The sequence below is a fragment of the Anoplophora glabripennis genome, unplaced genomic scaffold (genome assembly GCF_000390285.2).
Source record: "Anoplophora glabripennis isolate ALB-LARVAE unplaced genomic scaffold, Agla_2.0 scaffold23, whole genome shotgun sequence".
Lineage (NCBI taxonomy): Eukaryota > Metazoa > Arthropoda > Insecta > Coleoptera > Cerambycidae > Anoplophora > Anoplophora glabripennis.
Genome location: NW_019416624.1, coordinates 1,719,582 through 1,733,711, shown reverse-complemented (window position 1 = coordinate 1,733,711; position 14,130 = coordinate 1,719,582). Strand labels below are relative to the sequence as shown.

At 34.5% G+C, this 14,130-nt stretch overlaps 1 protein-coding gene across 1 annotated transcript in view; it reads right to left on the bottom strand.

The window, feature by feature from the left end:
- The window catches only part of LOC108904540 (gamma-aminobutyric acid type B receptor subunit 2-like), an 81,285-nt gene that overhangs the window by 2,486 nt on the left and 64,669 nt on the right, over positions 1–14,130 (bottom strand). Inside the window, exon 7 of the mRNA XM_023455105.1 lies at positions 9,932–10,210. Coding sequence (XP_023310873.1) covers positions 9,932–10,210 — 279 coding nt within the window. The remainder of the gene's footprint in view (positions 1–9,931; positions 10,211–14,130) is intronic.

The window sequence follows — 14,130 nt, the reverse complement described above, 5'->3', positions numbered from 1 at the left end:
TATTCAACATATTAACATAAAACAAAATCGTACGTGTGGGGTAAACCTTTAACTTTAAGTAAACAATTGTTTAAATTTACTGTTGCATATTTCTAATAGTATACAAGCGCCGAAGAGCGGAGCTCGCGCTCGAAAATGAAAAGTTAAAGGTTTACCCCACACGTACGATTTTGTTTTATGTTAATATGTTGAATAATGTACGACTACGGCTAACAGGCGCAAAATGTTAAGTAGCTTAGGATCTAAACGATGAAAATATATATTTTTTTAAATTGTAGGTAATTATGCTGGCTAATCTACCGTAATGGAATATTTTATAAATATACATAAATATACGTCCAAAAATTAAAAAAACGGTGACGTATAAAACTAGGGTGACGTATAAAACCTTACCAAAACTGCAAAAATGAAGATACTTGAATTTTGCAAATTGCTTTTGGTTTCTGCATATTTACACTATGTGTGTACCAAATTTCAAGTGTCAGCAAAGCTTCGAACAAATTTGGCAAAGTTTCGAGTTTCAGATGCCGATGAATGTATAACACCTTATAGAACAAAAAGTTTTGCTCTCCTGATTTTCGGCTTTAGCGTCATTATTGTATATATATTGAACTATAGTTTTCGAAAGTTTTATCACTTTTTGTTTATAATTGACATTTTTACAGCAACTTAAAAAAATTGGCGTTTTATACCGTTTTTTCAATCTCACGGCTTTGTTATTGCAAATTTCGTAATCGGACCACCGCCATTTTGTAGCTATTTTTATTACGAACAAAATCATGTCCTAAGCATTTTTTCGTACAAAGTCATCCCGCTGAGTTATTTAAAGAAAACTACTAAAAAAAATTTTTTTCACGATTAAATTGTTAATAACTTTTTTTCCTGATAAAATACTTTGTCAGCAAATTAGCCTGTTATTGTACTCATCATTTAAAGTAGACCTGTGTAATTATTTCCGGGTTATCAAGGTTTGACACACGCCGAACCTCTACCAACTGGACTATAATGCAAATTAACATTAGAAAATACTTCTGTTTTATTGTAAAATGGGGGTAAACGCGTAATAATTATAATTTTTGCACCTAATGAACAGATACTATACTTATATAGGGTGTTTAATCAAGAATGGACACAGCTCAATGGGAAGTTACTGAGATTAAATGGGGACGATTGGGCTAAACAACCTTTTAATGACATTTTAGGTTCGTTCCAACTAAAATTCGGGATGGTTCGGATTCGTAATGAGTCTGCGCATTACAATTTTCGCTCCTACACAAATTCAGAACCGTTAGTAGTTTTCCGTTCGCTGTTCCAACACGATTTTTGAACGAGTTACGAACGGTTCAAACAGTTCTGGGATTTTACAAGAATTTCTAATCCTGAGCATGCGTGGTGGTGCTGCTGGTGGTGTGATGACGTTTATCCACCGCATAGACCTGAAAAATCTGAAAAATAGGTCTATGATCCACCGTTCATCATAATCTAAACTCGACTTCGTGCTTAGCATAGATTACACAGATTGTGCTTAGTTTATTTCACAGACTCTTTTATATGTTTTGTGTCACAGACCTTACAGTTTATTTGCTCGGAAAGTGCTGAAAATGTCCGATTTCGAAGAAATGATGAAATGATGATGAAGAATGACATTTGCATTTTTCTGATTAGTAGTTTCGGTTCTAAAAATATCTAAAAATCGTTCCAACAAAGAACTGAATTCTGAACCGTGTCTAATTTGCGTCTGCGCATTTGCGAAATCTAGAATTAAGTTAGGAACGGTTCTGAATTCTGTGTTGGAACAAACCTATTGTTACTTTTCTATCTACAAAGTTTAAAAGATAAGTACCTATTCGAAATTTGGCAATATTTCGATAATCATTTCAACGAACAAGTGGTAAATTTCAGTATCTAAATTTTAGTAAGTAGTAAGTAATACATATTTTGTACTTTCCATTAGATGAGAACTATTGGTGTGACAACAAATGTACATGTTCTTTACTGATATTTAACAATCCGAGAAAAAAAAAAGTAAAATTGACTTTTTCTGAAGCAAAACATTGGAGAAACTATCACTGATTATACAATCAAGCAAGTACGATTGTATTCCTTTCTTCAGTGCTGATACAAAAAGAAACAACCCCGGGTGACTTTGTAACACATAATCTATTTCAACCAAAGCATGATCTACGAGTATAGGAATTTGCATGCCTCGAAGGTATAACGTAATTCCGTTGATGGGTCACGCAAATATAGCCTGCCAACTCATAGTTATGTAGTTCCGGACCTCTAATGTATGAGATCCATATTCCCATAGGGATTTATCGTTCTGCACCCTACATCTCGGGCTATGGGGTTACGGGGTTATGAACTTATGGTGCAGTGAGTTCATGAACTGAGATATTTTTTAGTCACTTACTACTCAAGTTAATTTGAAATCTCGGAAATCACTTTCTAGAGGAATTTGTTAGGGTCAAATCACGAACCAATTAGGGAATACTGACTTTAGATTAAGATTCTCTGGTCCAAAATAATATATTATGTATAAGGAATACTGGTTGAGTCCAACCCGCTTGTTTTATTGATTTTGTTAACAATAGTGACATGTCATTCATATAAATAAATTACTTAAATACTGTAAATACATTCGGCATTTTGATTTCATTACATCTGACACTAAATTGAGCACTAGGAAATCTTCAACAGTATCTTCTCACGTAACACCCACTAAATACCATACATTCTCCCGCACAAAAATTTTAAATAAACAGAGGTTTAAACACAATGTAGTAGTACTAACTTCGCCAAGAACTATTGAAGAAAAGACATGATTAATATAGTGGTCTAGGAATCGAAACGATGTAGGATTATTAGGGAATTTGAAAACTATAAAGAAACATAACTATTCAGGTAAACATGATGGTATAGCTCCAATTACTGCCAAAACTTCCATCTGACTTGGGCGAAAGAAAGAACACTTGTCGTCAGAATACGTATTTTATTACCAGCAGACGTGGCTGAAGAAGTGAGAGCCGACGTAGCACACATTCTACAGACTGCTAAACCTCCAATCCAACCTGAACGAGAAGTAGATTTAAGCTCTTAACGAGCTTTAGAAGAATGAAGCAATAGCAATACTGCCTGCCAATACAAGGGGAACGCAACAGTCGTACCGAACACCATTGACTACATCGCCAAAGTGGAAAGCCTCTTTTTGGATTCCATTTACAAGAACCTCCCAAACAACGCAGTCAAGAAAGTTGAGAAGAAGGTAACCGCTGCAGTCCGATCCTCAAACATACACAAGGAACTTCACAGGAGTTTGATCTAAACCGACTCAAGGACACCTCAAGCTTTGGTTTGTTTAAACTGTGCGTCGCAGACGACATACGCAGTTAGCAGAATCTGTAGCATTCAACTTTATCGGTTTTGAAGGCGGGTGTTGTTTGTTAGATTTAGTGCTTGTGATTGTATGCTGATAAGTGGAAACGAAAATATTTATTATTATTTTGGCAAATTTTGACAATGGTTGAATATTTTTTTCTGACAGTACTTATTGAAAAAGAATTAGTTGTCGTCAAAATAAAAGTCAAGATCGAATGTTTTCTAACAGACGTTTGGAAGGGACGGTATACAATGGGGATGTTCTCGTACGAGATCGATTAATTTCTCGTCTTCCTCTGGTGAAAACTTGGTTGTCATTTTAAAATTCGTTAAAAATAAATGCTTTTTTAGCACTGTACGTTGTGAGCTCAACTGAACGACTGCGTTGAAATCAAATCCAATTTGATTTCGACTGAACCGACGACGCACATAATTTTCTGCCTACCGTGAGTCCACCTAAGCAGACTCTAACAAACCAGCTACGCATCTTCTTGTGTTGTAGATTCCAACGTAAGTCCGACGCGCACAACTGACTGTCTGCTTTGCGTCACCTACAGCTCTAACAAACCATAGCTTCAGCTGTACTGCCTGCCAAAGATTCACAAACCGAATCTCTCTCTTCGACCGACAGTACAATTGGATCAGCAACACACCCCCTGGCCCGATACGTGGCACATGAGATAAGGCACTTCGCAGGGAGGACAGAACATCACGTCAAAAACGCCGGTGACTTTATCGACAAGATTCGGGGAATTAAACTCCAAACCAGAAGATATCCTGGTGTGCTTCGATGTTACATCCCTATTTACGAAAGTACCCGCTAACGAAGCCCTGGAGGAACTGCATCGAAGCCTAATCGATTTGGCAAAAGTGTACATAAAATCGACCTTCTTTGCATTCCGGGACCAATTCTATGAACAGGCGGAGGGAGCATCAATGGGTTCACCGTTATCTCCAGTCCTGGCTAATCTATACATGGAAGCCTTTGAGAAGAAAACCCTGGAATCCACAACGTTGAAGTCTAAGTGCTGGTACCGATATGTTGACGACACTTTCATCATCTGGCCCCACGGACGAAACACCGTAGCGGATTTCCTGGATCACATCAATGGGATCATCCAGTTTAGCATGGAAGTAGAGAAAAAAATGCCGCCCTTCCCCTCTTGGATGTTTTGGTTAAGAGGAAACCAGATGGCACTTTAGGACATCGAGTATATAGGAAGCCAACTCACACAGACAGATATCTGAATGCGGGGTTCCATCACCACCCAGCCCAGAAATAGGAGATCATAAATATCTTTATTCATCGAGCGCGGATCATCAGCAAGCCAAGACACTTGGCCGAGGAACTAGAACACCTACGCACGGCTCTGAGAGGAAATGGCTACACGTCGAGAAATATTGAACGAGCTATCAGGGAGAGACATACGTCCATGGAGAAACGGGAGTACTTAGCGACGACGTATGTATCTTACGTGAAAGTTTGTACAGATAAAATAAGGCAACTTTTGAAAAAGAGGAATATCAACACAATATTCAGCACTGTAAAGAAGATGGCGGCAGCGTTTCCAAAGACTTGCAACAACGACCAGCTCCAGGGCCCCGGTGTGTACAGTATTCCCTTCTTGCGGAAAGGTCTACATAGGACAAACAGGAAGGCTCATCAACACGAGGTTAAAGGAACACAAAAGTCACCTCAAAAATAACAACTGAGAAAAATCGGCAGTAACAGAGCATAGGGCGGACACGGGACACATAGTGGATCTGAGTGGAGCCAACATGGTGGTGAGAGAGAGATTTTGGACCCGACTATACAGAGAAGCATTAGAAATTTACAAAAATCCGAACAATTTCAACAAGGACGGTGGCGTGGATCTGCCAGGTATATGGAAGAGAGTCATTCGGGAAAGCAACCCACTGGAACGTCAACAACGCGCACGAGGTCTCCCACCGGAACATCATAGATCAGTGACCACATCAAATATAAATAGTGACAAAATTAGTAGATCTCCAATTTCCAAGTAACTTCTGAAGAGAGCGAATCTAACCTAGCTCGTGGCATGTACCTACTATCTGTGGCACAATATACAATAATGTATGAAGAATAACTTCAAAAGAATATTAAATTTTTAGTGTGAAGTAGGCAGCATCTTCCTTTTTTTAAAATAACGTATCAACCTAAAGTGAAACAGAGATGCCATTTGGTATGACCAAAAAATATAGATTTTCAATTCCAAAGCAAATATAAATTTTTATAAATTTTGTAAAAGCAATTTTACTGTTTGTTGAATTATTATTTTTTGGTTATTTATTAAATACGTAGGTACACATCTACATACGTACGTACAAATATATTTTTCTCAAAATATGCATCTTTCCATTGCATATATTTTAAATAAAGCATCTGCTAATTAAAGAAAAAATGTGATTTTTTATGAGTACCAAAATTCAAATTCGATGTTTTAAAAATTCAAAAGTTAAAGGTCAAATATAAATAGCTAATTCCAGTTTTATCTCTGTTTTAAATATATAAGATAAATAGGGGTAGCAATACAGAATTTAAATCACCTTTCTTTCTTTTGAGACGCTAAATTATTCAAATTGTAGACATTTTATCGGAAATACTTTCACAGCGAAGTGAATCCCTTACCCAGGATTTTCAGGATTGCATACTAAAGCAGGATGATATTTCTGGATGTTTGTCTTTTACATTGTTTCGGACTTTTATCAGATAGCTACTAATTACATTCTTTGCAAAAAAGGTGAAATTTCGGCTGATACAACAAATAATTTTAATAAGGCATAATGGACATATTTTCTAGCAGTGAAGCTCTTTCTAAGCCTAACAGACAATTAATCTGAAAAGATTTTTATTTAAATAACAATTATTTCGACCATTGCCCTTATTAATATTTGAATTCCTTTTGATCCGGTTGCTCGAATGAACATATGTAGGTACTTAAAAACACCGAACGAGAGTAATTCTAAGAAATAGGTTTAGTATATAACAAAACATAATGCAATTTTGCAGTATTCTACAGTATGTCAAATTGATTGTAGAAATTTATAAAATGTAATGGAAAATCACTTTGATAAATTGAAAATATCAGTATTTCATTTTAACGTCATCATTTTCATTAGATATTTTTCCAGATACCTACGTATCGTTTTCCAGATTTATTAGAAGATATGCGTAAAAACAGAAAATCTTCAAATGTTCAATACGATTTTTGAGTATGTTGCTCGAAATATTCACCCTTCATCCAATATAAAACGAAAAAACACTATTTTGTAATAATTTGTTTACTTTGCATTTGACTTTAGATATTTTCATTTAGTGCAAAATGGTATAAAACTTTGGAAAACTGAACTAGTAATGTTGACAATGCATTAATAAGTTCAAACAGTATCGGTTAAAGTGGAGAGAGACAAGTAATTTTGGAAATGTGTTTTACATAAGTTAAGAAAAATACATATCAACATTGGCACCGGTATCAGTAGAGGAAATAACAGGTGTTTCAATGTTTGTTATTCTCGAGAAAAATGAAGGGTGCGAAATCTACTATATTAATTTAAAATCACTGTAATTCGGAAGCTATCACTTTGTGTTCGAAATTTTTTACGGCAACAAAAATTTTGCCGAACAAATGTATAAGTACGACAGTTATTTTTCATATGGAGAGCAATAATAAGTCAGAAATTCAGTGCCGCAGTGCAGCAATGTCGTAAATATCGTAATTTCCTCTTCTCAAGACAAGACAAAATTAACAAAGATATGGAAGGTTACATTAATGATGATAAACTACTAACATATTTGCAGACGAGACTGTCCTGTTTACAACCAAACACACGAGTGCAATTCCTCTAACTTATAATTTCATATGATGTGATGGGAACTGTAAAACGAAAAGTCTGATATAGAGTACACAAATATATACATTTCTAGCGTCCATATTTTGAATTTATATCCGAAAGGGCTGAAGTAACCTATGGCCAAATATAATAATACAAAGTTCAATATAAAATGCAGTAACAGGTGAATGTAAAATACAAATCGCATTTTACATATTGAAAACATGAATATAAAGTTTGTTTAAAGTAAAGTGAATGTTTGCTTTCGCCAATAAATAAATCGTTGGTTTTATGAGCTACGCTACTATAACATAAACCGACGCATACAATTGAATATTTAGATAACGTCGAGATTGTCAACGTCAACTGCTGCTGCCATCTTTGAGAATGTGAATCAAATGTGTTGTTCCAAAAAATCTAAATCTCTAGTTGAACAACTTTATTTAGTGCAAACTGATAACACAGGGCGACCAAAAGCGAAGGATTTTGGTGCGCTGATTATGAATCCGAGCTCAGAATTGGCCCATCACCCTAGGTTCTCGAGATATTTTAACCTCAAAGTGGAAAAAATCGCGGTTTTTCGCTATATTCGGGGTCAGATTACAACGTGAATTAACTTTTTTTTCTAAAATCGCGTTAAACCATCTCAAAGTACCACTCTTACCTTTCTAAGCGCACTTCGATTTTTTTGGAAATCTTTTTTTCCATAGAGATTTGATAGATTGAAGTTTAGTACTTCAGCGATTTCGTTACAACATGGAAATAAACTAAATTTGTCCAAGAACGAGATATAGAGTCGCTGAATTTGAAAACACCGGCGGACCTGCTCCATAACCTCAATATTTCAAGACTTTCTAACCTAAAATTGAATACTATATGAAGCAGATACCTATGTATACACGCTGTTACATTCGCATGTTAAGCTCATGACAGATTCATCATAATTCGCTATAACCTACGACACGTTAACCTAAATGCGCAATAACCAGCGAGGGTTAAACCCACGACAGGTTAACCTAAATTTTCCATGTTGTAACGAAATCGCTGAAGTACTAAACTTCAATCTATCATATATCTATGGAAAAAAAAGATTTTCAAAAAAATCGAAGTGCGCTTAGAAAGGTAAAAGTGGTACTTTGAAATCGTTTAACGCGAATTAAGAAAAAAAAAATTATTATATTTATTAACGTTGTAATCTGACCCCGAATATAGGTTAGAATATCTCGAGAACCTAGGGTGATGGGCCAATTCTGAGCTCGGATTCATAATCAGCGCACCAAAATCCTTCGGGTACACTAGGTCCTCTTTCTGGTTCTGAAAATTGTCGGCCTGTGTAATTTAAAAGGTTCTATTTTACGATATTTATATCTAGAAAATATCTTGATAAAACTAAAATTTAAACCCGTTGGAAGTGAGCAGAAAAAATATGATCTCAGGGAAGATGTTTCTGTCTCTCTCTGTATATTAAAAACAGAAGCAATTTTCACTTAGCTTAAAATAAAATGTTTCGTTTCTGTAAGAAGAATAAATGCAGCACACAATGCGGTTAGTAAAATAATAAAATTTATTTAAAAATTTTGTTTAGAGAGTTTTAAGTGAAAGCGGCATTTTCCAAAAATGGTCCCCCTCGCGAAATACATCAGTGAGCATTCCAGTTGGTTTAAATTTCGATATATAAACCTTAGCCATTTTTTCCTTGACTTACTAACATACGTAATATGTTCCATAAGAAAGAGAAAAGCAGCAAACTTTTTAATACGCCTCATTTATCTCATCAACTATAACAATGCCATTAATCTTTATTGTATCCTTGGTCAGGAATAAAACTTAAATCTTGATATAATTGAATAACTGAATAGTTTTCTATAAAGTTCGTTTATACCAGATAATATTCACAGTAGATTATTGTAAAATTGCATTTGTTGTGGTAATCACTTGTTTGTTTGGCTGTACTTTTCCTCATAAATTCTCAGATATATCTAACAGATCTACACCGTAAAAAATGAGTAAATTTTCACTCAAAATCAACAAAAAATTTTATTAACAGGAAACCACATCTAATTTTGTCGAAATAAATGCACTATTCGTTGAGTAATGTTGTCTAAACTATTTGTTAGCTAAATAATTCTTATATTGGTTACATTGAATGACTTTTGAGAAAGTTTCTTAAACTATGTGTGTCATATTGGTACACCACACATAAAAGTAACTAAAATCAATTCTTGGTTAGAACTAATTAAACGTATTTATTGTCTGACATCAGAGGCCAAACTGCGCGTCTTTCTCTGTTTGTACAAAAAATTGTTTCCGCTACTCAGAAATGGTTAATATTAAGAACGAATTGAATGACTTTTACACAGTATGTTCTTATTCTCACATATTTTAGTTCTTCTAACTAAAAATTGTGCTCATAAACTCATTTCTCTGTTAAGGTATTAAGTCCACTTATGTCCTCTCAAAAATAACATTGAATTTACAGCGTTATTTTTTGCTGTATAAATAACATTCGATATAGTGAACTTCAGGTTTTTTCTCGTAATTATAAATATCATTTCTTACTATTAATCACAATATATCACAGTTTCTGAATTTTTGTGCCGCACTGTAATGAGTATAAGCGTAGTGCTGTGGAATAGTGGATATTTACATTCTTGTAGACAATCCTTATTTAACAAATTAGGATTTCCAAACAAAGCCTTACCTGCGGTTGATAGACAACGCCTCTGTGCATGGAGCTAATTTCCAGCGTTAGGTTGTAGAGTTGCCTCTGCATCGGATCTATCGCCACCCACAGGGCTAAGATGAGGGCGTCCGTAATTAACGGGATTAATATTAGCCCAATTAATTGTTTATCCTTCAGCAATTTGTCTTTCACCAAACCCGCGCCAAGGTACGTAAACAGACGGTGCACCCGGTAGGTTTTGGCGAACATCGATCCAAAGGCCAGAGAGAAACCAGCGGAAAGGAAGTAAACACGTACCTAGAACTTCTGCAGTTTAGGCAAAGTGGGAAGTTGATATGTTAATTGGTTGAAGTCTCAATTAATTTGTTAACATTGACATTCAAAAAGCAGACGTAAGATGAATACCTACAATTTTTTTATTAATTGATACAATCATACCTGTATAAATATAGACAATCGTATCTGCATTGATAAAAGCCCTAAACAAGGTTAAATAGAAGTATTCATCTTTCAGAATGTTGATAGAGATTTTAAAAAGTATGTTTCAAACAAAGAAAACAGTCTTCGTAAGAAGACTGAAAATAAATATGGAAACTTAGTACAGTAATTTGCGGACATTAGACGACTGCAAATGGACCGAAATTTACTTGTAGACCAGGGCGGATCTGTTTTGAGGTGGATGTGAGAGGAAGCAAGCAATTTTTTTCTGGATTACCTTCAGTACAACTCACATAATAAAAGTGTAAATCCCTAGATCTGGGCGAGGTCCGGAACATTTGCAAAATTGCAAAAATGATTAAAAAATTGAAAAAAATATCTATTTTATCTGAATTTTTTACTTATATCTTGGAACCTATTCACTTTGGAAGAATATTGAAGAGGAAAAAAGTTTTAGAATTGAATTTTGCACAATATACTGCATGTTAAAAATGTTCTTTATTACCGATGTTGGAAAATAGCAATAATTGATAAAAAAAAGGTAAAATAATCAAGTTTTTAGATAATTTTTTAAAAATATTTTAATTGCTCCGAAGGCATTCTAATTTTGGTAAAAAAAACTTTAGATAATAAAACAACACAACATTAGAATCGGTTCTATAGTTTTCGCAAAATAATTTTTTGAAAAAAATTTTCGAATTTTCAAAATGTTGCACTGCCTCAAATAACGCATCTAGATGCTTGAAAATAATAGAAATCGGTTGATTAGGACGGCCACAGTAAATTCTTAAAGTTAACACCTTTTTTTTATTTTTAAACAATTAGATTACATTTATTAATTTGCAATTTAGTTTTTTTCAATAATTATAATTTCAAAGTTCTATTTATTCTTAATTTTATCTGTACCTATTTAACAAAACAAATTATTTCCAAATAAAACTTTTTTTAATTTGTTTAAACAAAAATTATTTAAATAATTGTAATAATTATAACTAAATACATTCATATTCAGTGATGAAATATATATGTAAACAAATTTTTTAACTGAAAAATTACAATAGCATAGGGTAAAATATACAGTATATTTAATGCATAAATAATAAACTTTTTAAAAAATTTAAAAAAAATTATTTTGCGAAAACTCGAACCGATTTTAATAAAATTTGGCGTGTTGTTTTATTATACTCAGTTTATTTTTAAAAAATTATTCAAAAAACTTGATTATTTTGCATTTCTTCATCAATTATTGCTATCTTGCAACATTGGTAATACATTTTAACATTTTTAACTTCAGGTATATTGTGCAAAATTCAATTCTAAAACTTGTTTTCCTCTTCAATATTCTTCCAAAATGCATACGTTCCAAGATATAAGTAAAAAACTCAGATAAATTAGGTATTTTTTCAATTTTTTAAACATTTTTGCAATTTTGAAAAATGTTCCTGACCTCGCTCAGATCTAGGGATCTACACTTTTCTTATGTGAGTTGTACTGAAGGTATTCCAGCAAAAATTAGCTTGCCCCCTCTTACATCCATGAAGTGGGATATTTCGACAGATCCGCCTTGGTCTATTGGTCAAGAAGAGATGTTTTCATAAGGAACAATTTATTTTTTACAAAATATCATTAAAAGTGCAACGTTTAGAAAATCATCCTGGCAATTGCTGTTATACAGGGTTACAAGTTTTTAATTCTCCAATACCTTTCTTATACAATATCTTTCTTATTTTAAGAGATACAGACATGAGCAGAAATATGCTGATATTCGGAGGAAACCAATTTTATGCTGTTTTTTAATCGTATTTCACTTGTTTTTCAAAATTTTAAGACAAAAATATGTAGTCTGATATAAAATGATGTGATCTTTGCTGTCAGTATTAACGTATCTCTAAAAATGTGTGCAGAGCCGTAGTTAACGTTTGGTTTTGTTATTGACACTTCAATATTGCGTATTTTTGCCTTATTAGAAGAAGGGAAATCCTCTTTATAACGATGTATAATTTATGGGGTTTAAATAAATAATTAATTAATTATTGAATATAATTTATAATTTTAATAAAATGTGAAGTAGCCATGTGAAAGCTAACAATTTTCTCTCATAGTATACAGGGTCGGAAAGTCTCCATGGTTCATCGGCCGTTACATGAGAGCGATAAAGTAGGTCATAGAAATCCATGTGATAGAGAAGGATGGCTATAATGAAGGCCTCTCATAGTCACCGCCCGTTTCGCCCTTCCACAAATAAGATCCACTTCCACTTGTAATTCAATATACGTTAATACAATCCATTAACAGAGGGCAGCACAATTTGTCTAAGGTGAGGCAGCCCTAGAAAGAGTGATGGCAGATCTACAGATTTTTTTGGAATTGGGGAAATAGAGAATTTTGCTTTATTTCTTGGGATTTTTAAGTCATTTTAAAAAGTATACTTAAATAACAACTAAATGAACTTTAAATGCAGCTGAGCACTATACTCCATTTGAATAACTTCTCAGTAGGGGAAACAAGGTCACTAGATTTACAAACAGAGGTATCTACTAGCTACAGTAAAAAGTTTTCTTTGTTACGCGTTGTGCTGCCCTTTGTTAACGGATGGTATTAACATATCGGAATACCGAAGTCGAAATTGTATAAGTAGTGACATCTATTAAAGAAAAGCCAAACAACGAAAACAAAAATGACCACCGGTCGCTGAATTACAAGTGGAAGTGGATCTTATTTGTGGAAGGGCGAAACGGGCGGTGACTATGAGACGCCTTCATTATAGCCATCCTTCTCTATCGCACGGATTTCTATGACTTACTTTATCGCTCTCACGTAACGGCCGATGAACCATGGGGACTTTCCGACCCTGTATAACATTTTTTTAACGAGCTTAATAGATTTTCTTCGTTTTATTTTACAGTCACAATACAATCTCCACTGTAAATACCGACAACGATAATATAATCGAATATATTTCTTTTTTAGATGGTAGAGAATTCAGTTTAGTTGTCACTATGACGCTTGAGCGGCGGCGGTTTATTCGGACGCCAGTTTCTGATTACAGTGCAGAAAGCTACGACTCAGGCAGCTACATTGAAGACACAGTATGTTCGGGGGTCTAGAGAGATTTAAACACAGGAGTAAGAGTCACAGTCGATAGATTTAAAAAAAGTTATATACTAGGTACCTACTACTATAAAGCTAAGGTTAGACGGTGACTATGTGATGCGCAGATGATGACAATTCAGTGGCTAGACGGTTGTCATATAGGATTGCTCGCTCCAACTGGTGGATATGAACTGAATTCCTAATTCAACTCAACTGCCAAGCTTCTACGGCGAATGGTAGCGACTGCGCAGTTCTTACAAGCTAGACTTGGAAGAATCATCGTACTTACTCCAAACGACGACCTTTCTACTGCTGGAGCTGGTGACAGACTGAATTGCTTTCGCTGGCCGGTGGCTGTATACTGATTTTAGATTCCGACTGCTAGACAGACAAAGTGCGCCTGCGATTTCGCGCTCGCGCCGCCGCCGGCGCCGTGTTGGGTTGATTTAGACGGTGTTAAAAGATTCAAATCGCGGTGCGATATTGTACGTTTATTTAAATAAAATAGAAACGAAAATAAAACTTCGGGGTGTCTCAGGACCCTGTCTGAATATCACTTCGTTACAAAATAAATAATAAATAATACTGCACTTTTGAATAAAGGAAAAGTGTGAATCGCCCACTTAACTCATAAACATCAATCTTATCCAATACATAATTAAAGTTTTTCTGTGAAGAAATGCCTG